At 46.2% G+C, this 27,841-nt stretch overlaps 2 protein-coding genes across 5 annotated transcripts in view; one reads left to right on the top strand and one right to left on the bottom strand.

The window, feature by feature from the left end:
* The window catches only part of LOC130356236 (pancreatic secretory granule membrane major glycoprotein GP2-like), a 195,760-nt gene extending 193,561 nt beyond the window's left edge, over positions 1 to 2,199 (top strand). For all 3 annotated transcript variants that reach the window (XM_056557456.1, XM_056557455.1, XM_056557454.1), the window contains one exon: positions 1,581 to 2,199. In XM_056557456.1, coding sequence (XP_056413431.1) covers positions 1,581 to 1,645 — 65 coding nt within the window. In that variant the 3' untranslated portion in view covers positions 1,646 to 2,199. The remainder of the gene's footprint in view (positions 1 to 1,580) is intronic.
* Positions 1 to 27,841, bottom strand: part of LOC130356235 (KN motif and ankyrin repeat domain-containing protein 1-like) — a 230,228-nt gene that overhangs the window by 179,277 nt on the left and 23,110 nt on the right. Inside the window, exons 2-3 of one of the 2 annotated variants that reach the window (XM_056557451.1) lie at positions 4,756 to 4,863; positions 1,552 to 1,688 (exon numbers count right to left, since the gene is read on the bottom strand). The gene's annotated coding sequence lies outside the window, so the exon portion shown is untranslated. The remainder of the gene's footprint in view (positions 1 to 1,551; positions 1,689 to 4,755; positions 4,864 to 27,841) is intronic. The other variant, XM_056557452.1, reaches the window with a different exon arrangement.

Raw genomic sequence — 27,841 nt, 5'->3', positions numbered from 1 at the left:
ATTATTTGGGGGAAAACATTTTCTAGAGAGTTAAATGACCGTATTGGGCTGATCTCCAATGCCTGTCAGTGACAGTGAGTGTTGGCTGCTAAAAGCAGCCAGCACCTGCCTAGTAAGGTGAGCCCAATCCTTATTTCCAAACATGTATCTCATGGGTTAGGAAGGGGTTAACAATATAAATATATTTTATTAAAATAAATATTCAAAAACAAGAGTTTTGATGGGAGAATCTGTCCACATATGCTGCAGTATTTGTAGAATTTCCAGGTGGAACATATTCAGTGTATTATAGTACAGAAAAACATCTATGTGGAATTTGCCCTGCGGTGCAGAATTTCAATCCACAATTTATCAATTTAGGTTGCAAATGTGCTGCAGATTTGTTAGGCTGGGTTCACATTTACCAAGCATCCTGCATAGTTTGCCTCAGGCTTGCACCAGAGGGAAACTCATGCTAGAACTGATCCCATTCAAATTTGAATGGGTCAGTTCACAATCATCCAGCATCTCAATTTTGATGCCAGATGGTTGGACGTTTCAGACAGCACCAGACAGGGGAACGCAGCTTGCTGAGTTCCCCTGTCTGGTGCCAGAAAGAAATGGACGCCGGATGCCATATAACTGATGACAACTGATGAACCTTGTCATTAGTTGCAGCATCAGTTGCGGTGAGATATAGGCTGAGTTCACCTATTATGGATGTGGACATATGTGAACCCAGCCATACAAGTTTTCTCTATTCACTTCAATAGGAAAGTCAAAATTTGCATAAAGTCTGCAGCAAATCCTCAAAGCAACATAGGTTTATGGATTTTGTTCAGCTTAACCTTTAGTTTTTTTTTTAGTTTCCATTCAGATTCTGCTCTAAAATCCACAGCAGTAAATATGCAACAAAAGTGCAGCAAACTCCATGGGATTTGGTACGCCTCTACCACTGTAGAAACACTGAGGATTTTTTACCTTTAGATTTGTACAGAAAATTATCCTCATATCTCATGTCCCTGAGGATATATTTATGATACAGACAGACTTCTCTCCTTTTATCTGTCCATCTCCTCAAGATGGTGCTCAGAGAGGGTAAAATATCTTTTGTTTGTGTGCATTAGGCACTTATTTGAGAATCTGTAGTAACTATTTTTTTTAGTTCTGCTTTACACATTTGTTAAAGTCTACTTGTCACTTCAAAAACGTTTCGATCAGTGCCGATCAGGAGAACGAGCCGGATAAGCATGCAGTAGCGCACTTTAATTCCAGGCTGTCAGTGATTTTTGTCTTACCGCCCTATAGACTTATAATGCAGCAGCAAGACAAAGATCTCTGGGAGCGACTTGTTACGCTTGTTCTCCCACTCAAAACTTTTGAAATGTCTCTGTGACATGTCAAATGGTTTTTTTTAAGTGACAGGTACACTTTAACTAAAATTCTACGAGAAACATAGGCTAAAATTAACATATTTTAGACAAGTCAGTACTCACTGCACTTTTGACATATCCTGCATGGTCACCTTAACCTAAACCTATGTAATGTGTGAACCTAACAAATGATACTTACTGATAAAATGTTTTCATATTTTATTGTAGGCTTCTCCCTGTCATGGACCTTGGTATCACTCATCTCTTCACTGCTCTTTGCGAAGTTTATGTAAAGAATTTCCCCATATATCTCTATAGACGTAATACAGGAGAAATCTGCTGAAGCAAACAAGATGAGAAGAATTGTTTTTAACAAATGCACTTACATTTTAATCTTTGCCATTTCTACATTACTTAATCTCAAAACAATGTGGCACAGTTAACAATCTAACCGAGCATAATGCATAAGTGTGCTATGCATCCAATGTGAAAAGAAATATATATATATATAATATAATTTACAGTAATAACACACTAACAGTACACGATGCTTCTGAACTAAAGACTATTGCTTACCTGGTTGGTCTAACAAGTAGGTTATGGCCACAGGCCTCGTATTTGTTTCATGCTTCATTTATTTATGGATAATGGAAAACTTTTGACTGTAAGTTACTTGGATACAGAGGCTTTTTATAGTATTTAACTAATGTTGGAATTCTTGCACTCTAAGCTATTATTGTACTGTTATCTCCTGTAGAACCAGTTGAGCACCTGTATATACATATGTATGTTTTATTTTATTAACAAATGTATATCTTTCTAGCATTAAAAAAAAGTTTCATTGCAATGATATATGTCTTGTTTTTCAGTACAAAAAGGGTCTTTCATAGTAAGGAACTTTCAGGTTCTGCCAAATGTAAGTAGAGAGAATATTTCAGTCAATGGTGAACTGGCAATTGGCCAGAATAGGGCACCAGTTTCTAAATCAGATGCATAACAGCAAACTGGTACTTTTAAAATAAACTATATGGTTTGGTTGCATCAAGTTCTCATCATGCTGACAAGGTGTTCTTTGGCTTCTGTGTCAACAGTACTCACACATGGACTACTTTTCCATTATTTCTCTTCTTCCTATCTGCTATGCTTGTATGCTTAGACAGAAAAAGGAAATTGTGCACACACCGGATGTGCTAGAAAAAAGTGCACTGCTTAGACTGAACATGCTGGTACTGTGTTGGAGGTCAATTTGTAGTACAGAAATACAGATATGGTATCTGTGGGGAGATAAGGATATTATTGCACCGTGTTTGCAAGACACAGTGTGAGAAGAAAGTTGACAAATTGTAGCAGAAGGTCATAAGAATCACAGCAAACTGAAAACTGTGGGTTACAATACTAGTGCAATTCGAATTTTAATCGCATATTCGCGAATTTGGAGAATATTGAGAATATAGCACTATATATACGTAAATACGAATATTCTTTTTTTTTTTTGCACATATGCGAATATTTATGCACATATGCGCATATTCGCAAATATTGAGCCCTCCCTTCTTTAATGGTATAGGGAACTATGACTAGTGCATTAACTCTGTGAGTTTTTGCCCATTGAAACCAATAGGCCCATTGTGGTCTATGGTGAGCTCATGGCATGTAAAACAGTAAGATAAGCAGGACTGTCTTGGTAGCACAGTGGAATGGGAGGCCACCACTGGTTTGAGTTGTGGGGTGGGTTACAGTGTTGTGGTTAAATTTTACTTTCCAGGAAAAGTTTCTGAGTTGCCCACAGCAACCAATCAGCTTGCTTCATTTTTCAGAGGCCTTTTCAAAAATGAAAGGAGCAATCTTATTGGTTGCTATGGGCAACTCAGCAGATTTTCCAGGAAAGTAAAGTTTAACCCCAACACTGTAACACTCTGTTCTACCCCAGGACTCAAACCAGTGGTGGTCTCCCATTCCACTATGCTGCCAAGACAGTCCTGCTTATCTTACTGTTTTACATGCCATGAGATCCCCATAGACCACAACAGGCCTCTTGGTTTCAAAAGGCAAAAAATCACAGAGTTAATGCACTAGTCATAGTTCCCAATACCATTAAAGAAGGGAGGGCTCAATATTCGTGAATATGCGCAGAGTTTCTGAGTTGCCCATAGCAACCAATCAGATCGCTTCTTTCATTTTTCAGAGGCCTTTTAAAAAATAAAAGAAGCAATCTGATTGGTTGCTGTGGGCAACTGCACAACTTTTCCTCTACACTCGTTTTGATGAATCTCCCCCATAGAGGGAGATTTATCAAAACCTGTCCCGAGGAAAAGTTTCTGAGTTGCCCATAGCAACCAATCAGATCGCTTCTTTCATTTTGCAGAGGCCTTGTGAAAAATGAAAGAAGCAATCTGATTTGTTGCTATGGGCAACTCAGCTACTTTTCCAGGAAAGTTAAACCACAGCACTGTAACACTCTGTCCCACCCCAGGACTTGAACCAGTGGTGGTCTCCCATTCCACTGTGCTGCCAAGACGGTCCTGCTTATCTTACTGATTAACATGCCGTGAGATCCCCATAGACCACAAGGGGCCTATTGGTATCAAAAGGCAAAACTCACAGAGTTAATGTACTAGTCATAGTTCCCTATACCATTAAAGAAGGGAGGGCTCAATATTCGCGAATATGCGCATACATTTTCGCATATGCGCAAAAAAACGAATATAACGAATATGCGAATTTCACGAATATATGACGAATATTCGTCCATATATTTGCAAAATATCTTGAATTCGAATATGGCCTGTGCCGCTCATCACTATACACTACAAAAGCAGCCCTGTTAAAAGTGGTAACTTAAACCATGCAGTATAGGATGGAGGCAGAATAAGCCGGCCCTCAGAAAAACTGGCAAGGATGGCTAGCTGCATGCTTTCTTTCATGCGCAGTAACAGGCATATTGCCAGGGTAAAGGAAAGAAGTGACTACTGGATAGCAATACTCTTAGACACTGGGTTCAAAGCCAAAATGGGGAAGATTTGCTCGCCTTCTGAGAAGGAAGCTAAATTGGTGTTCTATAAAGAGAAGCTATGCAGCCCGTTAACCGCGACTTTCCAGCACCAAACACCTGCCGAACCAGTCTCTACTCTCCGCTGAGTCCACACTTTACTCCCTCTTCCTGCACTTCCCCTGCAAGAGGAATGAGCAGTAGCAGCACCATCTTCACGCTGGAGCATATGATGACAAAGTTTCTGCATCCAGCATTCTCCCCTGACATCAGTCGGCATCACAGGGATGTGACCCACCACCTGAACAATCAGGTTGAGGCCTACCTCAGCAGTGCCCTTTCTCTGACAGACACCATGAGCCCAGACCCCATGGACTTCTGAGTCACCAGATTAGACCATTGGCCAGAACTTACCCAGTTTGCCTGCCCGTGCAGTTCTGTCTTGTCCACCCTCTAATGTCGCTTCAGAGAGAGTTTTCAGGGCAGCAGGCGGCATCGTCACCCAGAAGTGAATGAAACTGTCTGAAAGCAACGTGGAGAAAATGATATTCACTAAAATGAAGCAGGCATGGATCAGTGAGGACTGTAAACCTCCTGTGCCATATGCCAATGATGGTCGCTGGCTGGTGCCATTAACACCAGTCCGCCACCTCCTGCTGTATGCTGGCTAATAACAGTCCGCTGGAGAAATTTGTCTTCTTCACTTGACAGACTAAAAAGCTCTTGCTACTCCCAAAAAGGGATAATTTTTTTTGAACGCTTGGAAAAAGCCACTGTGGCTTCATACATGTACATGTGTTTATTATGAAAAATCTTACCTATATATTTTTTTTCCCGTTATGTACCCTATTATACCCAACTATGATTGATGTTTGTCGCTCCCCTTTGTGGCTCCACCTTCACTGGCCTACCCAGGCTACCATGCATTGGTAGAGCAGTGAGACCATTCTAATATCTGACAAGACTGTTTAGACTGGGCAAATTATAAAAAACTACTTATTTAAAATTGTGTAGTTTTGTAAGATTAACCCTTTGGAGTAGTGATAAGGTGATTTTAGAGCTCTTATTGCTGTAATTAAGCCCCTGAGAATACCTTTCATGATATACAGCAATTTCTCATTTTCTCTATTTTAGGTAATGGAATCAGAGCTGTGCTGTTTGCCAGCAGTATACACAGAGAACTTCCTCCCTTACTTCTCAGAGCAGTCAAAGCAAATACTCCCCTTTAATATGTAATGACATAATGCTGGAGAAAAAGCACTGTACTGAGCAGTCTGGATCCCCAGGCGAACAAGTGCCGCTTTTACCTGCATGTGCTCATGTACGATTACACTGCCAGGAGGCCGTGACCAATGCCCCACGCAGTATGTAATGTCCATTTCTGTGTTTTTTCTTTTTTCTTTTTTAGGTCCTGTTCAGACTTTGTTTTTGTGTATGAGCTGTTTTCTGTGCTATTCCCCCTGGATAGGAAATAGTTAATGCTATTAGCCAATGGGAACTCGGGCGGGGCTATGTAATCCTGAGCTCTGCTGAACTCTGGGCTGGTTATTAGTTTTACCTTTGATATGGCTGTTGATTAGTTCTTATTCTGACTATGACTGTTTTAGTCTGTCTATCTGTCTGTCTGTTAATATCTGGGTTTAAACCATGGTTTGATTCCTACTATGATATCGATTTTAGTCTGCTTGGTTTTAAGTACATCTGTCGGTTTTTAGTACCTTGTTATCTTAGTCTGTGTTCACACTGTGAGTCTTGCTTGTACCCGCACTCTGTATTTAGTATTTCTGTTTAGAGTCCTGACCAGTATTCCTTCACATTATGGAGTTTGGTTTTGTATTACTCCTGTTTGTCATGATCCATTTTCAGTCTAGTGTTCCGTGTATTATATTTCTATTTCCTTCTAGGTCAGTATCTTTATCCCACGGTGGAGTGTGCCCGCTGGCTAGTAGTCTATTTGGCTTTGGTATTGATGTCTCTCCATGTTTGGAGTGTGGAGTCTAAGTTTGTTCTTTGTTCAGTGTCCAGTGTGAACAGTGTTCTACATTCAGCTCATCTGTTCATCTCCTGGTTTCTTCTGTATACTTATTCCATATCTCGTCTTGTTCATTGATTCATACCTGCCGTTTATCTAGATTCTGGTTTCTGAACTGAATGTTTTTACGCGATATCCTGCCCTGTTTGTATATTTATATCCTACCTAAATTATCTGCTTGCTTTCCTGTTATGTTTCTGACCTGATGCTGACTATTATTTGTGTACCTTTACGCCTATTGCACTTTAGTGCAGGGAGGGACCGGCTCCAAGTTGTTGATCCACTGTTTTGGGTGGATAGGCAAGTAGGCAGGGAGAGGGTTTCTAGGGAAAGCTTGGGGCTCACTCTCCCTGTCCACACCCCCCCCCCCCCCCCCCCGGTCATGACTAGTGTTGCTCGCGAATATTCGCATTTCGAATTTTAACCTCTTCAGGATGCCGGGCGTATGCATACGCCCTGCTTCCCGAGTCCTTAAGGACCTTACGCCCATGGGACCTTACGCCCATGGGAATTCTGGTCCTCGCCGCTAGTCGGTTGGGGACTGGACCGGGATGCCTGCTGAAATCATTCAGCAGGCATCCCGGCACATCGCCCATTGGGGTCCTGAGATCCCCCCCCCCCATGTCGGCGATCTCAGAAAATTGCATGTCAATTCAGACATGCAAATTTCTGCTATTTTGGGATGATTGGGTCTCTGGTGATCCGATCACCCAGAAAATAGGGATGATCGGAGCTGTCAGTGACAGCCACGATCATCCTGAGGGCAAGGAGCGAGGTCGCAGTGCTGCGATCTCCTCCTATCCCCTGCCATTGGTCAGAACTGATTCTGACCAATAGCAGCACAGGACAGTGGGTTGCCCTGGCAACCCCCCATTCTGCCCACCCCTGAATGGCGTGGGGAACGTGGGGAGAAGATGGAGGCCGGTACCTGGAGGAGAAGATGCCTGGGGACCCCCGATCGTCGCTGGAGACAGGAGCAGGTAGGGAAACCATGTTGGGGGGAGGGGGGGGGGAATGAAAGTGAAAGTAAAGTGATCTTTACTGTGGCAACCACTAGGAAGGCCAAACTGCAACTCCCAGCATGCCCAGACAGCCAAAGGCTGTCTGGGCATGCTGGGAGTTGTAGTTTTGCAACATCTAGAGGGTCAAAGTTTGGAGACCACTGTTACAGTGGTGCCCAAACGGTAGCCCTCCAGATGTTGCCAAACTACAACTCTCAGCATGCCTAGACTGCCCAGGCATGCTGGGAGTTGTAGTTCTGTAACATCTGTCACTTCAGATTTAGCAATTTTCATGAAATGTTTGAAAATTGCTGCTCTACTTTGAAGCCCTCTAGTTTTTTCAAAAAGCAAAAATATGTCCATTTTATGATGCCAACATAAAGTGGGCATATTGTATTTGTGAATAAAAATAAAATTTATTGGGAATATCCATTTTCGTTAGAAGTAGAGAGCTTCAAAGTTAGAAAAATGCTAAATTTTGAAAATTTTCATGAAATTTGGGTATTTTTCACCAAGAAAGGATGCAAGTAACGCCGAAAATTTACCACCAAAATAAAGTAGAATATGTCACGAAAAAAAAATCTCAGAATCAGAATATTCGGTAAAAGCGTTTTTGAGTTATTAATTTGTAAAGCGACGGTGGTCAGAATTGCGAAAAAGGGCTCATTCCTTAAGGTTAAAAAGGGCTGCGTCACTATATATTCGCAATTACGAATATTTTTTTTTCACGGTACACATCACAGTTAGAGATGAGCGAATCGAATCTGACGAACCCGATTTCTTTACGAATTTCAGGAAAAATTTGATTCTGATTGAATACGAACTTCGTCGCGATTCGATCGCACAAGTCGCTTTATTAAACTCCATTTTCCTGCGTTCTAGGCTGTTTTAGACCTAAGATGGCGGCTCTACGTGTCAGTACATGGGGCAAGGCACCATGAGAGGGCGGAATGCTGGCGTGGGAATCAAGGTAGGCGGGCTGACCCTGAATCACATGTCAGATGCAGCCTATCAGTGTTCACTGACCCCTGTGATGTCACAGCCCTATATAATCGGCAGCCATCTTCCCTATGGTCATATCTTCTCCACACGAGATAGGGAAAGGAAATGACTGCACGTCTGTGTGCTGATCGCATACAACGACGTTATACAGCATATATGCAGCGGTGACATCAGCATTAGGGAAAGATACAGGGCACAGTGTTGCTGCAGTTCTGACCGAGAACGATTCTAGCAAAACCTCGTATTCTCCTTACTCCATATAGCAGGCATAGAGGGGCTGCATAGCAGTCACCTGCGTCATAGATCTCACAGCTGTTTTACCTGTATGGAGCATCTAATCTCCTCTTTTTTCAGCCCAATTGAGTTTTTTCTGTTGCTCCACAAATCTGATTCTCACAATTGTGCAATTTAGGGTTTAATCCCTGTAAAAAAAAAAATTCTGTGGTGCTGCCCAGTTGAGTCCTGCTGCTGTTCAGAAATAAGTCATATTAGTGTGGACTTTAGTGCCTTTTTACCATTTTTCACCTATTACTCTGTCTCTGTGCTAAATTCAGTGTTAAAAAGTTTTTCCTGCGTAGAAATACGCTTAACAGTGGCCTTATCATTGCAAAGGGCCTAAATACAAGCAAATAGCGTACCATATACTACCTTTTTTTCTGTCTCTGTGCTAAATTCAGTGCTATACCACACATTAGTATACACCTGCTGGTGAATACAACAAAAAAAAGTTTTTTTCTTTGTATAAATACGCTTAACAGTGCGCTCATCATTGCAAAGGGCATACATAGAACCAAGTAGTGTACTATTTACTACCTGTTATTCTGTCTCTGTGCTAAATTCAGTGCTATTCCACACATTAGCATACACCTGCTGGTGAATTTAAAAGAAAAAAATGTTTTTTCTGCGCAGAAATACGCATACCAGTGCGCTCATCATTGCAAAGGGCATACATACAACAAATGAGTGTTATTCTGTCTAGGGCCTATATACTTTGAAAGGACAGCCGTAAGTAATCGCCTGCTGCTGTTCTATACCCTCATAAACGCACTAAGTATGTCAGGCAGGGAAGTGCCAGACTTGGGGCGAGTGGCAGCAGGAGTCGCAGCAATAGGCCTGAGCTCCCGTTAACACCCAGCGGTCGTGTCGTCGACCCATCTCTCCTCGTCAATTGGTTTGCACACTCATCCCCATCATCACAAGCGACATCTGACAACCCCCGTCAAGAGTCGGTGGGTTCCTCAGACACAACCCTCAGTTGGCATGGCCCGGGAGCAGTCCCCGTAATCCCATTTCCTTTGTCCTATGCTGTTCCCTCTCCCAAAGAAGTATCTCATGCTTTGGGTTCAGCTCCACTATTTAGTGAGGACGATGTAATAGAGGACAGTCAGCAGCCAATGGGCAGCCAAGAATGAGGCGGGCAAGTAGTGATGCGGAGAGTGATGTGGGAGGTGGTGTTTCAATTCAAGGCAAACACTGTTGTGGAACACAAGGAGGACATCAGTGACGTGCACACATCTTTTGATGATGATGAAGCCGATCGCAATTGGGAGCCGGGTGCAGAAGCCGGGGCTTCATCATCATCAGGAGAAGAGATTTGCTCTTTGTCTATGAGGCAGCAAGGCGGTAGCATGGTTGGTAATCAGCGTGGTGGTGGCAGTAGTGGAAATTCAGGAGCCAAACGTGCCAGGGGGAGACCAGCTGCTTCGCGGCAAGCTACCATTCAGGGAGGTAGTGGAACAGGGGTTCCTGGAGACGGCGCCAATAGCAGTTAAATAGTGCGGACTGCGGGTGGGAAAATCAGCTACTCTGCGGTGTGGTTGTTCTTCAGAAAGAATCCGGAGAGTGAAGCGTGGCCATGGTCCCAATCTCGGCACCACGGCCCTGCGTCAACACATGATTCGCCACCATAAAACGCCCTGGGATAACCGTGGCTCCGATGTAGTGGTCCAGCCTGCCGCATAACCCAGTGGCCATCAGCTCCCTCCGTCATCCAGCCAAGGCTCCACCACCTCAGCCGAAGGGAACATTGTGTCAAACCCTCCTTCTGGCGCTCCTGCTTCTTCCGCTTTTTGTCAGCCATTCCGCCAACAATCGATCGGCGAACCCATGTCCAAGAGACAACAGTATGAGCCCACTCATCCAACGGCGCAGAAGTTGACTGTGCTACTGTCCAAGTTGCTGGTGTTGCAGTCCCTCCCTTTCCAACTGGTGGACTCTGCAGCTTTCAGGGAATTGATGGCTTGTGCCGAGCCGAGGTGGAGAGTCCCAAGCCGTCATTTCTTTGCGAAGAAGGCAGTACCAGCCCTGCATAAGTTTGTACAAGAGAAGGTGGGCCAGTCCTTGAGCCTGTCGGTGTGTTCAAAAGTGCACGGCAGCGCCGACGTGTGGTGCTGTAACTACGGGCAGGGACAATGTATGTCTTTTACGGCCCACTGGGTAAATGTTGTTCCTGCACAGCCACAACAGCAACTTGGACACGTCACACCGCTTCCTCCACCACGCTCTGGCTCCCAGGCAGTTGGTCCTTTTACAGTGTGCGCCTCCTCCTTCCCCGTGTCCTCGGCCTCCACTGCACGTGAACGGAGTCACACAGGGGAGGAACTGCTAAAGTTCATTAGGGAAGAAATCCGAGTATGGCTTACTCCACGAAATCTGGAAATGGGAACCATGGTGACCGACAATGGGAAGAACATTGTGGCCGCGCTGCGACAAGGAAGTGTGAACCATTCGCCCTGCATGGCACACGTGTTGAATCTGGTTGTCAAGAAGTTCATCAAGTCTTCACCCCATTTGCAAGACGTCCTGACAATGGCAAGGAAACTGTGCATGCACTTCAGCCACTCGTACATCGCCAAGCACACTTTGCTTGAGCTGCAGCATCAAAACGGTATCCCACAACATAGTCTCATTTGTGACGTTGCCACATGTTGGAATTCCACCCTCCATATGTTGGACAGACTATACGAACAAAGAAAAGCCATCACGGATTTTTTGATGATACAAGCAGATAGGAATACTCCCCTGTGTAACTTCAATGTGAACGAGTGGCAGCTCATACGTGACACCTGCCGTTTGCTGAGACCCTTTGAGGAAGCCACGTTTTTTGTTAGTCGCTCGAACTACGCCATGAACGACGTAATTCCACTCCTACATTTACTACAAAAAATGATTAAAAACATGGCTGGTCACGGCAATGGAGACGTTGCGCCTACATCAGAAGGCTACATGAGTCCTGTGGGGGAAGGACTGGAGGAGGATGATGAGGGGCAGAGCGGAGCACAGTTTACGGTGGATGAGATGGCCGGTGTTTCTGGTCATTGGACAGGAGAGGAGGAGCAGAAGCAGCCAGAGGAGCTGGAGGGTTATTACAAGGGAGGCGAGACAGAGGACCCAGACACACCGTGGCAGTATGCAGTGGAGATGGAGGCAGGTAGTCCCAGCGAGTCACTGTCCCAAATGGCACGATGCATGCTGAGTTGCTTGCGTAGTGACCCCCGAATTGTCAAAATTCATCAGCGCGATGACTTCTGGATCTCCACCTTATTAGACCCTCGCTACCGGCCCAGAATGGGGGCCTTTTTTACACCCACTGAGAGGGAGGACAAACTGACCTACTTCAGGGAGCTTCTACATAGTCGGTTGGCCGATGCCTATCGGCCACATGGTCCATCCACTCGCAGGTCTGACTCGGGTGGCCCTCTGCGCTCACTTTCCACTGCCACGGCTGCTGGGGAGGGGTGGCAGGAGCAGTACCGGCTCAATCAGCAGCAGCCTGAGTCTACAGTCGCTGATGAGTAGCTTCCTTCAGCCGCATAGTGAAGCTACTCATCAGCAGCAGGTGGACATGGAGCAGGACCTAAACCAGCAGGTGGTGGCTTACCTCGACATGACCCTGCTAACAACCGTTGAAGATCCGCTGGACTTATGGGCAGCCAAACTCGATTTATGGCCGCAACTAGCGGAGTTTGCTCTGGAAAAGCTGTCCTGCCCGGCCAGTAGTGTGCCATCAGAGTGGGTGTTTAGTGCGGCCGGGGCCATAGTCACCCCAAGGCTAACTCGTCTGTCCACTAAAAATGTGGAGAGACTGACGTTTGTCAAGATGAATCAGGGATGGATCAGGCAGGATTTCCAGCCACCAATGACAGATGGGTCTGAGTAGATTGATCATGCTCCTACAACAAAATTTTCTCTATTGTGGTTGGTTATGAAACCCTCTGGGGCAGACCTGGGCATTGTACGGCCCGCTTGCCACATACGGCCCTTTGATTGGCTCTGACCCGCCCGCGCTGATTGGGGGACAACTATGCTGCCTAATCTGGGGGACATCTATGCTGCCTAATCTGGGGGACATCTATGCTGCCTAATCTGGGGGACATCTATGCTGCCTCATCTGGGGGACAAGTATGCTCCTAATCTGGGGGACATCAATGCTGCCTACTCTGGGGGACAAGTATGCTCCTAATCTGGGGGACATCTATGCTGCCTAATCTGGGTGACATCTATGATCCTAATCTGGGGGACATCTATGCTGCCTAATCTGGGGGACAAGTATGCTCCTAATCTGGGGGACATCTATGCTGCCTACTCTGGGGGACAAGTATGCTCCTAATCTGGGGGACATCTATGCTGCCTACTCTGGGGGACAAGTATGCTCCTAATCTGGGGGACATCTATGCTGCCTAATCTGGGTGACATCTATGCTGCCTAATCTGGGGGACAACTATGCTCCTAATCTGGGGGACATCTATGCTGCCTACTCTGGGGGACAAGTATGCTCCTAATCTGGGGGACATCTATGCTGCCTAATCTGGGTGACATCTATGCTACCTAATCTGGGGGACAACTATGCTCCTAATCTGGGGGACATCTATGCTGCCTACTCTGGGGGACAAGTATGCTCCTACTCTGGGGGACATCTATGCTGCCTAATCTGGGTGACATCTATGCTGCCTACTCTGGGGGACAAGTATGCTCCTAATCTGGGGGACATCTATGCTGCCTAATCTGGGTGACATCCATGCTACCTAATCTGGGGGACAACTATGCTCCTAATCTGGGGGACATCTATGCTGCCTAATCTGGGGGACAAGTATGCTCCTAATCTGGGGGACATCTATGCTGCCTACTCTGGGGGACAAGTATGCTCCTAATCTGGGGGACATCTATGCTGCCTAAGCTGGGTGACATCTATGCTGCCTACTCTGGGGGACAACTAAACTCCTAATCTGGTCGACATCTATGCTGCTTAATCTGGGGGACATCTATGCGGCCTACTCTGGGGGACAAGTATGATCCTAATCTGGGGGACATCTATGCTGCCTAATCTGGGGGACAACTATGCTCCTAATATGGGGAAAACTGATGCTTCTGGCCTTGGGCCTATAATTTTTTGAAGTTTAGCAGTAGCTAAATACATGCTTAATGCAAATGTCAACATTGATCTTTAAATGTAAGGCGTTATGAAACCCTCTTGGGTACTGCGAATGACTGCTCCAGACTCATTCTGTGTCTTTCACAAACTACTTGCCTCCCTGGTGCCTCAGGCCTTGAGCCTATAATTTTTTGAGGTTTAGCAGTGGCTAAATACATGCTTAATGCAAATGTAGACATTGATCTTTAAATGTAAGGGGTTAGGAAAACCTCTTGGGTACTGCAAATGCATGCTCCAGACTCATTCTGTGTCTTTCAGGAACTACTTGCCTCCCTGGTGCCTCTGGCCTTGGGCCTTAAATTTTTGGATGTTTAGCAGTAGCTAAATACATGCTTAATGCAAATTTCAACAATGATCGTTAAATTCTCAGCGCTCTGCCAGGGCCCTCTCCTACCCCGCCTGGGCCGATCCGAGGACCTCACTAACCAACTCACTAACTAATCTAATCGCTTATAGCAACGGACGGTATGTACAAAGGGCAGGGACTTAATAAACGCCAGCTTATGACCTTCACTTACTGGTAATTCCTCGTTTTAAGGTTAAATAATTGCAATCACAGATCCCTATCACGAACTGGTTTCAACGTGCAACACGCACCTGTCCTCGAAAGATAGAGACACGCTAATCCGTTCAGTGGAGCGCTAGTGCGGCCCAGGACATCTGAGGCCATAACACACCTGTTATTGCTCGATCTCACAATTGATCGGGCAAGGTAAGGGGTTATTAAAGCCTCTTGGGTACTGCTGAGGCCTACTCCTGACTGCTGGTGCAATGTATGGGGTAAGTAAACACTCTTGGGTAGTGTTATTGTTACATTTACTGATAATTTTATCAGTAATAAAATTGAATTTTGCAGAATGCTAACCGTTACACAACGGAACGCTTGTTGCGTGTGATTTTTTAATGAAAAAAATTAATAAATAGATGGAGAAGGATTAACTCTGCTTAATCATTTTTGGCGATTAGAATCCTTTTGTCATCTGATTTTTTGGAGACAGATGCGCTTAAATTGAACATATTGTGTGGTTTATTATATTATAGAAGAATGTCTTTGGGTGGTCCACCGTCCTGCATTATAGAGTCTTCTGAACTGCTGCATATGCGCTTGTTTTAACAAAAAGGTATTTTGTCAGACAATTTCGATAAAATTTGCGTGCCTTGGTCTTGGAATTTCAATTATTTAAAAAAAATGTAACATATTGTGTGGTTTATTATATTATATTCAAAGCATCTTTATTTTTAACCAACCGGTAAATATGAACAGCAAGATAATAGAAGGTACATAGTGGCCATGCAAGGCCGAGTAGAGATCCGGTGTACAGTCACTGGGATAAACAACACATTAGAAGTGTTAACCAATAGCAACTTGCAAAAGCATAACGTAACTGTATGTGTAGAATAGAAGTATAGAAAACCTGGATAGGAGAGCATTCTCCTCGCCTCTCTCATAGTCATGGTCCATTGGAAGGGTCAGACATAAGAAAGAGAGAAGAGGAGAAAATCAGGGATAATGTCAACAAAGACAAGGATGAGATACGATAAGTAGACGGCCTGTCCAAGTCCAGGCACTAGAGTGACAAGACAAGTATGCAATGGGTAGGCAAGTAAAAAGAATCATAGAGTAGGAAAAGAAAAGGTAAGCAAAGAAAAGGCACCAAAGTCTCTTAGGAGAGAAGAGAATGTGGACAAAGAACTGAAGGGGTCAGGAGGTCAATGACGACAAGAGAAGGGAGAAAAAACAAGGGAAGAGAAGGGGGAAGAGGGGGGGGATGAAGAAGAAGAAGACTATATGAACACTATATGAACCTGCAACAATTCAGTTAGTGGACATCGGGCAACAGAGATTCCGAAACCTAGGGGAAGAGCAAAACTGGGACCACAACAGCCACGTGGCACCATATCGTTCCACCTCAGCCGGGAGCACCGCAAGAAGCTCTTCCATACGCTGGGTGCAGGATACCTCAGCCACCCACTCCTCCAAGGAGGGGGGATTCGGGTCCCTCCAATGTCTAGGAATGACCGTCTTGGTGGCCTGAAGTAAGTGACGGGTCAGAGATTTCTTGTACTTGGTCTGTGACATGGGGAACATGTAAAGCAGGGCCGATTCCGGAAATTTCAAAAATTTCAAAAATGATCTGCAAAACCATATTCCAAAAGGGGGTCAGCTTAGGACAGTCCCACCAAATATGTCTCATCGTGCCCGTTGCCAACCCATATCTCCAACACTGATCAGAGACCGAAGGGTACCATTTATGAAGTGTCTCCGGCACTCTATACCACCTGGTAAGGATTTTGCAACTTGTTTCTTGTGCCTTAGTGGCCATTACTGCTTTATGGGACAGAAAAAAAATTTTGCCCATTGTTCTTCAGTGAAAGTGGAGCCCAGTTCGACCTCCCATGCCCGACAGAAGGCCGGAGTGGACCCCGTCCTCGAGGATATCAAGAGACCATACATGATGGAGATGGAATGGCTCAGGCCCGATGAGGACATGCACAAGGTTTCGAACTGGGTAAGGCCCCGGTGCAGGGCATGGGTAGCGATCAAAGACTGGTAAAAATGACGTAACTGCAAGTAGGCAAACGGGCCCCGCCTTACGGAGGGACGTTCTTCCAAAATTACCTCCAGAGGCTTAAAAGAGCCACCAGTCAGTATGTGAGTAAACCGTAACGGGGAGGTCAGGGAGGCCCCTAGGAACCCTCCCTCCAAGGAGAGACCTGGAGGGAAGGCCGGATTGTCACTAATGGGCAGTAAAGGGCCACGCCTATCTACCAAATTCAGAGCCCCGGTCACCGAGTGTATAGATGCTAGGGTGTGTCTCAGTGAAAATGGAAGAAAAACTTAATTTGGTAAAGACGGGGACCAGATCCAGGGGAGAGTAGTGGTAGCTCTAGGGCAAACGTCTTGTGCCAATCGAACCCATAATTTAGTTTTTGCATTATGGAAGATATCCAGAACGCGTGAATATGCACAGGCCAGATAGTATAGATAACAATCCGGAAGTCCCGCTCCACCCTTCACCTTAGGCCTGGTCAGCGTCGCCCTATTCAATCGGGGGCGAGCAGAGGACCAAACAAATTGTCCGAAACATTTTTGAAGTAAACGCCAATAAGACCTGGGAATATTAATGGGGATTGTTTGCAGTATAAATATAAAAGTCGCGGCATCAGGGTCATTTTGAGGATACTGATTCTGTCGAACCAAGAAAAATCCTTTTGAGTCCAGGAAGCCAAGTCCAACCTGAACCGCTCCAACAAAGGAGAATAGTTCAGAGAAAATAAATTAGAAAGGTCCGGAGGGATCAGTACTCCCAGGTATTTGATGCCCTGAGAAGGCCATGTGAAGGGAAAGGATGCCTGTAAGGATTCCTTCGTACGTCCCAGTAAAGAGATCCCCATCGCTTCAGATTTGTTTAGGTTGACTTTAAAGTTAGACCATCTCCCGAATTCTCGCAAACGAGTCATCAGGCAGGGAAGAGATGTCACCGGGTTGGTTAAATATACAAGCAGATCGTCCGCAAAGGCGGAACATTTGTAAGAAATTCCACCTATGTCCAACCCCTGAATGTTGCCATCTCCTCTAATGCCAGCTAACAAGTGCTCCATAACTAGGATGTACAACAAAGGGGACAGGGGGCAGCCCTGGCGGGTGCCATTACGAATGGAAAAAGGATCTGACAAGGATCCATTTATTTTCAACCGTGCAGTGGGGGAGTGATATAAGGCCAGCGTCTTGGCCACAAAATTAGGGCCCAAACCTATGTGTCGGAGGGTCTGTGCCAGAGAGGACCATGAAACACGGTCAAACACCTTTTCGGCATCTAGAGAGAGGATCATGGTAGGAATCTTACGGGTACGAGCCAGATGTAGCAAGTCTAAGGTTTTGATGGTGTTGTCCCTGGCTTCCCTCCCCGGCACAAACCCCACCTGATCTAAATGGATGAGCGACGGGAGAATGCTATTTAATCTATTGGCCAGGAGTTTAGAGTAGATTTTCAAATCTACATTCAACAAAGAAATGGGCCTATAACTAGTAGAGGAATTAGGGTCCTTACCGGGCTTGGGAATCATCACCACGTGTGCTAGGGTGGCTGTGGGAGGGATGGGCTGTGAGGGAGAGACTGAATTGAAGGCGGCTAGCATAAGAGGGGATACAGAGTCCAGCAAGGTTTTATAAAATTTGGAGGTGAACCCCTCAGGGCCGTGACTCTTTCCGCCGGGAAAGTGTTTGATCACATGGGCAAGCTCGTCCAGGGAAAAGGGGGCTTCCAGTGCCTCCAGCTCTTCAGTCTGCAAAGGCGGGAAGGGGGAGGAGGGGCACTGAGTAGGGCCTGGAGGGGGGGGGGCGGAAGATTATACAAGTCCAGGAAGAACTCCCTGAACACCGATATAATGTCCTCAGTGGAATGTAATTGCTGGCCAGATGGAGATCTGATGTTGGGGACATGGGTTTGAGCTACAGCGGTCCTCAAAGCTTTAGCCAACATAAGGCCACTTTTGTTCCCATACTCATAGAATTTACTCTTTCCCATTTGGAGCCAATGCCCCCAGGAAGCCTCCAACAAACGTTTCACCTCCAGTCTGGCCAGCAATAGATCCCGCAGGATCGGGGGAGCGAGTGAGCGTTTATGTGTTAGTTCCAACGAGGAAACCTTGGCCAGGGCCTGTCTCAGGGCGAGCGCCTTTTCCTGCTTTAGTCTGGACCCATGTCTCACAAGGACCACTCAGACTACACATTTAAGGGCTTCCCATTGGACAAAGGGGAATGTGGGATAAGAAGCATGATCAGTCACAAAATTGGCAATCGTTTCCCTCAGGTCGAACATGCAAGGCGAATCCAGGAGCAACGATTCATTAAGCTTCCAGGACCACACAGATCTGTGTTGAAAAGGAAGGTGGAGAGTACAAAAAAACAGTGCATGATCAGACCATAGGATACTGCCAATTGAGGAGGATGTGAGCCAGGGGAGAGCCCCATGTTGAAGTAAGATGTAATCCAAGCGACTATAGGTTCCGTGCGGGGAAGAGAAGAAACTGAAATCTTTATCAGAGGGGTGGAGCAGCCGCCATGAGTCTAATAACTGTAGCAGGGCTAGAGAGCGTTTCACCCTTTTAATGGTCGCATAGGAGAGACCAGAGCGGCCCGTAGAATTATCCAATGAGGGGTCTAAAGTTAGATTCAGGTCCCCGCACAGGACCACCGTCCCCCTAACTACAGGGATAACCCTATCCACCAGGGAGACAATAAACTCTGATTGGCCCAGATTAGGGGCATAAGCGTTAATTATCGTGAATGCCCTCCCACCTACCGAAAGGGAGAGAACGACATAACGGGCTTGGGGGTCTATGAGGACCGATAGGATCTGGTGTGTCAAAGACTTATGAATGGCGATTGCCACTCCTTTCGACCTGGGTTGTTAGCACAGAACCACGTTTGAAAATGCCTGTTCTTAAGGGCAGGAGTGTGACCTATTTTAAAATGTGTTTCTTGAAAGAAGGCGATGTGGATCTTACGTTCATGGAGATGCTGTAGGATTTGCGTCCGCTTTGCAGGTGAATTTAGTCCTTTGGCGTTGTATGAGGCGAAATTCAAGTCCGCCATATTGTCACATGATACACAGTAGGAGTGGCGGGCCCGGCACCAGACAAAAACTAAAATAGAAGGAGAGAAGAAGGGGAAAAAAAATAAAAATACAAAAAATAAAAAATAATACATAAAAAGGGAGGGGGGGGGTTGCAGGAGGGAGGGGCAAGAGAGAAAAAGAGCAAAGCTAAGAAGGGGGTGGATAAAGGAGAGAAAAGGAGAGGAGGAAAAAGACAAGGAAAATTAGTTGAGGTAGTGTAAGACCAGAAAGGAAGGTAGGAAAGGTGAAAAGACACGATAGCAGCAGTAATCCCGCTGCAGCACCCACTATATCACTATCAAAGTGAACAGTGAACCAGACACCAGGTCAGGACCCAGCAAGGTCACCACCCTACGGGGGGGGGAGTGGTAGACCATTAAACACCAAGGAGGAGCTCCAGGCCGGTAACACTAAACAAATGTAAATTATGTTAACGCTGAGGAAGCAGCAAGTAATGCAACCAACATCGTGATAGGCTATTAAAATGGTAGAGGGAAAACCCCAAGTGTAAGAAACATCGCATCAGTGTAACTTAACTAGATGGACAAGGGAATAAGGGGGAGGGGAGGGAGGAGGGGAGGAAAGCAAGGGAAAGTGGGAAGGGAGAGGGGAGGGGGAGGCAGGGGAAGAGACAGGAGGGGAGGGAAAAGGGGGAAAGCAGGGGTCGTGGTAAGAGGAAATAGGGGTGTCAGAAACAGGGAAGAAGATCAAGAATCGCCTGAGAAGGGCAGGAGACTGGACAATGCAATAGCCCAGAAGGGGCGTACTGGGTACAACAATGAAACACATAACACTTCTGCAATCCCAATTGTACCCCCTTCCCCAAGTCTGCAATAATGTCCCCATGCAACCAGCAACATAGAGAGTATTATATTAGACAAGGCCAGTGCCAGTAAAGCTAAAATATGCAGTACTTCGGAACCTCAGTGGAACAGCCTGTGGGGAAAAGGTCAGTTAAAGTAAACAGTGCTTGCTAGAATCACGGAGCAGAGGAGGAAGGCCGTGCCGACGATGACAAGTCAGCACGAGGTTTGTTCAGGACCGTATCCCATCCGGTGACAAGCCTCTGTCGCCTATTATTTCTTGGAGGAAGTCCCTGGTTTATTATATTATAGAAGAATGTCTTTGGGTGGTCCACCGTCCTGCATTATAGAATCTTCTGAACTGCTGTATATGCGCTTGTTTTAAAAAAAAAAAAAAAAAGGGTATTTTGTCAGACAATTTCGATAAAATTTTGCATTTTTTTGGGGTGGATTGTGAAGCCTGGGTGTGTACTTGTGCATCAGCCAACTCCAGGCTGTGTCTTTCAGGCAATCTATGGGTTCCTGATGCCGCAGAGGAGGGGCCTGGGTCTGGGAATTAAATATGTTTGGATTGCGGGTGCTACCAAAAAAGATGGAGCGTGCCTGCGGCCCCAGACATCTGAGGGCATAACACACCTGTTATTGCTCGATCTCAGGAGAAGGGAGGTTCATCATCGGGAGAAGAGAGTTGCAGGTTGCCCTTGAGTCAGCAAGGCGGTAGCACGGTTGGCAGTCAGCGTGGTGTGGCAGTAGTGGAAATTCTGGAGCCAAACATGCCCGGGGGAGACCACCTGCTTCACGCCAGCTTACCTTTCACCCACACCGGTCGATGAAAGATAGAGACACGCTAATCCGTTTAGTGGAGCACGCCTGCGGCCCCGGAAATCAGAGGGCATAACACACCTGGTATTGCTCGATCTCGCAATTGATCGTGCAAAAGTAGGGGGTTATTAAAGCCTCTTGGGTATTGCTGAGGCCTACTCTTGACTGCTCCTGATGCAATGTATGGGGTAATTAAACACTCTTGGGTAGTGTTTTTTTTTTTTTTATTTACTGATAATTTTATCAGTAATAAAATAGAATTTTCCAGAATGCTAATCGTTACACAACGGAACGCTTGTTGCGTGTGATTTTTTAATGGAAAAAAAAAACGGACAGGGATTAACTCTGCTTCATCATTTTGGGGCGAAAAAAGTCCTTTGGTGATCTGATCTTTTGGAGACAGATGCGCTTACACACATATTGAATTAGTTTTTGTAAAAAAATTTCAAACATTGTGTGGTTTATTATTTTTGAGAAGAATGTCTTTGGGTGGTCCACCGTCCTGCATTATAGAGTCTTGTGAACTGTTGGATGTGCGCTTGTTCTTACACAAAGGTATTTCTTTAAAAAATTTCTAAAATGTTGTTGTTTTTTGGAGGGGATTGTGAAGCCCGGGTGTGTACTGGTGCATCAGCCAACTCCAGGCTGTGTCCTACAGGCAATATATGGGTTCCTGATGCCGCAGAGGTGGGGGCCTGGGTCTGGAAATTTCAAATTTTTGGATAGCAGGTACTATCAATCATTGTGTTGTTTTTGGAGGGGGGATTGTGAAGCCCTGGTGTGTACTGGTGCATCAGCGAACTCCAGGCTGTGTCCTTCAGGCAATATATGGGTTACTGATGCCGCAGAGGTGGGGCCTGGGTCTGTTAATTTCAATGAGAAATCTTTGTCAAAAATGTCATATATTGTGTTGTTGTTTTTTTTTTTTGGGGGGGGGGGATTGTGAAGCCCTGGTGTGTAGTGTACTAGTGCATCAGCCAACTCCACACTGTGCCATTCAGCCACTAAATGGTCTCCTCTTACTGCCAACATGTCCACGCTATGTCATTCAGTCACTATATGGTCTCCTGACACTGATGCCACCACCAGGCTCTGTCATTGTGCTGCTGAGCGGCAGTGATTCTAAGAGCGATGCCGGTAATCTGCATGTTATTCTGAATAACAGTATTATTTCACTACCCCAGCACACTCCATATGCGTTTTAGGACACAGCAAAGTGTTCTATACCCCTATAGAGGCTGTATGTAGGCTAGAAATGGCCTTTTTTAATATCGATTCGCCGCGAATAAATTCAGATCGAAACAAACTTTTCGGGAAAATTCGGCAAATCGGCCGAATGGAATTTTTGAAAAGTTCGCTCATCTCTAGTCCTCATAATCGAGTCACACTAAAGGGCCTCACTATACCATGAAGGCAGCTATCAAAGTCACATATTACACCGCTTGATTGGGCATTCTTTTATTATTTTATTATTTTTTTATATACGGATACTTATATTCTTATAATCTGATATAATTATCTATGGTCCCCCTCCTTCTTTTGTACAGTATATCCTATACATCCATGAGGTCGGCTATACAAAGAAACATACCTCTATCATTTTGACTATGTTGGAACGATGATGAAGGTATTTAGAAACTATCTATGGGGTATTGATGTCACTGGGGTTGGGATTATAGATCTCCCTTCCCCAAATATTATATCCACTTAATTTAAAGTGTCACCTGTGGCCCTATATACATACTCCTCTTGCTTCTATGTCACTGTTATTGTCATTGTTATGTCTATGTGCTTTGTTTGTAGCTATATTCATGTGCTTTATTTGTTGCCTGCTTTTGCTGTTTGCTTTTTTGTTTTCTTTTTTAGGTCTGAAAACATGTCACGGCAGTTTTCATCGATATTAGCAGAGCCGAGTATTGTCTATTGCATTACTACGTATATTTTCTATGTCTTTATGTATACCTTTGTTCTGAAGCGACCATAATAATTGCTTATGTACCCCTGATGAACCGTATTTAGTTAGGGGGAAACGCGTCGGGTGAGGCATGTAATACTGGGGATTGTCCCTACCATTATCGCACTTTGTGAACCATTTGTTACTTACTGTTTTTATGGGGATTCGTGCACTGTATGTTGTAACATGTTATTTTGTAATAAAAGGAATATATTTTAGCTATTGGAAAGTTTGATTTGGTAGTTAGAGCTAGATAACATTTATCTTTATATCAGTGATTGTTGATAGAGATGGCAGGTCTTCTCACTGGGTCCTTAGATATTGAAAAATGGGCAGCTGACGCTGTTGATGTTTTTTCGGACTTGGACACTGATAGGGAAGAAAACTCAACGGTCTCTCTGAAGGTTATGTTTAAAAATATCTATGAGGCCTATAGGGATAATCTAAAATTATTCTGGGAGGTGAAATCGTTGGAAAATTATTTGAAAAATAATATTATTCCCAGGGGCCTTAGAGTGGATGTCACGATGCCGGCTGGCAGGTAGTGGATCCTCTGTGCCAGAGAGGGATTGGCGTGGACCGTGCTAGTGGATCGGTTCTAAGTCACTACTGGTATTCACCAGAGCCCGCCGCAAAGCGGGATGGTCTTGCTGCGGCGGTAGTGACCAGGTCGTATCCACTAGCAACGGCTCACCTCTCTGGCTGCTGAAGATAGGCGCGGTACAAGGGAGTAGACAGAAGCAAGGTCGGACGTAGCAGAAGGTCGGGGCAGGCAGCAAGGATCGTAGTCAGGGGCAACGGCAGGAGGTCTGGAACACAGGCTAGGAACACACAAGGAAACGCTTTCACTGGCACAATGGCAACAAGATCCGGCAAGGAAGTGCAGGGGAAGTGAGGTGATATAGGGAAGTGCACAGGTGAAGACACTAATTGGAATCACTGCGCCAATCAGCGGCGCAGTGGCCCTTTAAATCGCAAAGACCCGGCGCGCGCGCGCCCTAGGGAGCGGGGCCGCGCGCGCCGGGACAGGACCGAGGGAGAGCGAGTCAGGTACGGGAGCCGGGGTGCGCATCGCGAGCGGGCGCTACCCGCATCGCGAATCGCATCCCGGCTGGAAGCGGAATCGCAGCGCCCCGGGTCAGTGGATCTGACCGGAGCGCTGCAGCGGGGAGAGTGTAGCGAGCGCTCCGGGGAGGAGCGGGGACCCGGAGCGCTCGGCGTAACAGTACCCCCCCCCTTGGGTCTCCCCCTCTTCTTAGAGCCTGAGAACCTGAGGAGCAGACTTTTGTCTAGGATGTTGTCCTCAGGTTCCCAGGATCTCTCTTCAGGACCACAACCCTCCCAGTCCACTAAAAAAAAAGTTTTCCCTCTGACCTTTTTAGAAGCTAAGATCTCTTTGACAGAGAAGATGTCCGAGGAGCCGGAAACAGGAGTGGGAGGAACAGATTTGGGAGAAAAACGGTTGAGGATGAGTGGTTTAAGAAGAGAAACGTGAAAGGCATTAGGGATACGAAGAGAAGGAGGAAGAAGAAGTTTGTAAGAGACAGGATTAATTTGACACAAAATTTTGAAAGGACCAAGATAGCGTGGTCCCAACTTGTAGCTAGGGACACGGAAGCGGACATATTTAGCGGAGAGCCATACCTTGTCTCCAGGGGAAAAAACGGGAGGAGCTCTTCTTTTCTTATCCGCGAACTTCTTCATGCGTGATGAAGCCTGTAAGAGAGAATTTTGGGTCTCTCTCCATATGATGGAAAGGTCACGAGAAATTTCATCCACAGCGGGCAGACCAGAGGGCAAGGGGGTAGGGAGGGGGGGAAGAGGGTGACGGCCGTACACCACGAAAAATGGGGATTTGGAGGAAGATTCAGAGACTCTGAAGTTATACGAGAATTCGGCCCATGGAAGGAGATCTGCCCAGTCATCCTGGCGGGAGGAAACAAAATGTCGCAAATAATCACCCAAGACCTGGTTAATTCTTTCTACTTGTCCATTGGACTGGGGATGATATGCAGAAGAAAAATTTAATTTAATCTTGAGTTGTTTACAGAGAGCCCTCCAGAATTTAGACACGAATTGGACGCCTCTATCCGAGACGATCTGCGTAGGCAACCCGTGAAGACGAAAAATGTGTACAAAAAATTGTTTAGCCAACTGAGGCGCTGAAGGAAGACCAGGAAGAGGGATGAAATGTGCCATTTTGGAGAATCGATCAACGACCACCCAAATAACAGTGTTGCCACGGGAAGGGGGTAAATCAGTAATAAAATCCATACCAATCAGAGACCAAGGCTGTTCGGGGACAGGCAGGGGATGAAGAAAACCAGCGGGCTTCTGGCGAGGAGTCTTATCCCGGGCACAGATAGTGCAGGCTCGCACAAAGTCCACAACATCCGTCTCCAGAGTCGGCCACCAATAGAAGCGGGAGATGAGTTGCACAGATTTCTTGATGCCCACATGACCTGCGAGATGGGAGGAGTGACCCCATTTGAGGATTCCGAGGCGTTGGCGTGGAGAAACAAAGGTCTTTCCTGGAGGAGTTTGCCTGATGGAGGCTGGAGAAGTGGAGATCAGGCAGTCAGGTGGAATGATGTGTTGCGGAGAGAGTTCAACTTCTGAGGCATCCGAGGAACGAGAGAGAGCATCGGCCCTAATGTTCTTATCGGCAGGACGAAAGTGAATCTCAAAATTAAATCGGGCAAAGAACAGAGACCACCGGGCCTGGCGAGGATTCAGCCGTTGGGCAGACTGGAGGTAGGAGAGGTTCTTGTGGTCGGTGTAAATAATAACTGGAAATCTTGATCCCTCCAGCAGATGCCTCCATTCCTCAAGTGCTAATTTAATGGCTAGAAGCTCTCGATCCCCGATGGAGTAGTTCCTCTCCGCCGGAGAGAAGGTCCTAGAAAAAAACCCACAAGTGACAGCATGCCCGGAAGAATTTTTTTGTAGAAGAACAGCTCCAGCTCCCACTGAGGAGGCATCAACCTCCAATAGGAAGGGTTTGGAAGGGTCAGGTCTGGAGAGCACGGGAGCCGAAGAAAAGGCAGACTTGAGTCGTTTAAAGGCGTCTTCCGCTTGAGGAGGCCAAGACTTGGGATCGGCATTTTTTTTGGTTAAAGCCACGATAGGAGCCACAACGGTAGAAAAATGTGGAATAAATTGCCTGTAATAATTGGCGAACCCCAAAAAGCGTTGGATAGCACGGAGTCCGGAGGGGCGTGGCCAATCTAAGACGGCAGAGAGTTTGTCTGGATCCATTTGTAGTCCCTGGCCAGAGACCAAATATCCTAGAAAAGGAAGAGGTTGGCATTCAAACAGACTTTTCTCAATTTTGGCATAGAGTTGATTGTCACGAAGTCTCTGAAGAACCATACGGACATGCTGGCGGTGTTCTTCTAGATTGGCAGAAAAAATTAGGATATCGTCCAGATATACAACAACACAGGAGTATAACAGATCACGAAAAATTTCATTAACAAAGTCTTGGAAGACAGCAGGGGCGTTGCACAGGCCAAAGGGCATGACCAGATACTCAAAGTGTCCATCTCTGGTGTTAAATGCCGTTTTCCACTCATCCCCCTCTCTGATGCGGATGAGGTTATAGGCACCTCTTAAGTCCAGTTTAGTAAAGATGTGGGCACCTTGGAGGCGATCAAAGAGTTCAGAGATGAGGGGTAGGGGGTAGCGGTTCTTAACCGTGATTTTATTAAGACCGCGGTAGTCAATGCAAGGACGTAGGGAGCCATCTTTTTTGGACACAAAGAAAAATCCGGCTCCGGCAGGAGAGGAGGATTTACGGATAAAGCCCTTTTTTAAATTTTCCTGGACGTATTCAGACATGGCAAGAGTCTCTGGGGCAGAGAGAGGATAAATTCTGCCCCGGGGTGGAGTAGTGCCCGGGAGGAGGTCGATAGGACAATCATAAGGCCTGTGAGGAGGTAGAGTCTCAGCTTGTTTTTTGCAGAAAACATCCGCGAAGTCCATATAGGCCTTAGGGAGACCGGTTACTGGAGGGACCACAGAGTCACGGCAAGGGTTACTGGGAACCGGTTTTAGACAGTCCTTGGAACAAGAGGGCCCCCAACTCTTGATCTCCCCAGTGGACCAATCCAGGGTTGGGGAATGAAGTTGAAGCCAGGGAAGTCCAAGAAGAATTTCCGAGGTGCAATTGGGGAGGACCAAAAGTTCAATCCTCTCGTGATGAGATCCGATGCTCATTAGAAGGGGCTCCGTGCGGAAACGTATGGTACAGTCCAATCTTTCATTGTTTACACAATTGATGTAAAGGGGTCTGGCGAGACTGGTCACTGGGATGTTGAACCTGTTGACGAGAGAGGCCAAAATAAAATTTCCTGCAGATCCAGAGTCCAAGAAGGCCACAGTAGAGAAGGAGAAGGCAGAGGCAGACATCCGCACAGGCACAGTAAGACGTGGAGAAGCAGAGTAGACATCAAGGACTGTCTCACCTTTGTGCGGAGTCAGCGTACGTCTTTCCAGGCGGGGAGGACGGATAGGACAATCCCTCAGGAAGTGTTCGGTACTAGCACAGTACAGGCAGAGGTTCTCCATGCGGCGTCGTGTCCTCTCTTGAGGTGTCAGGCGAGACCGGTCGACCTGCATAGCCTCCACGGCGGGAGGCACAGGAACGGATTGCAGGGGACCAGAGGAGAGAGGAGCCGAGGAGAAGAAACGCCTCGTGCGAACAGAGTCCATATCTTGGCGGAGCTCCTGACGCCTTTCGGAAAAACGCATGTCAATGCGAGTGGCTAGGTGAATGAGTTCATGTAGATTAGCAGGAATTTCTCGTGCGGCCAGAACATCTTTAATGTTGCTG

This window comes from Hyla sarda, chromosome 2 (assembly GCF_029499605.1).
Source record: "Hyla sarda isolate aHylSar1 chromosome 2, aHylSar1.hap1, whole genome shotgun sequence".
NCBI lineage: Eukaryota > Metazoa > Chordata > Amphibia > Anura > Hylidae > Hyla > Hyla sarda.
Note: the sequence above shows the minus strand (reverse complement) of the source record. Positions and strands in the feature narration are given on the sequence as shown.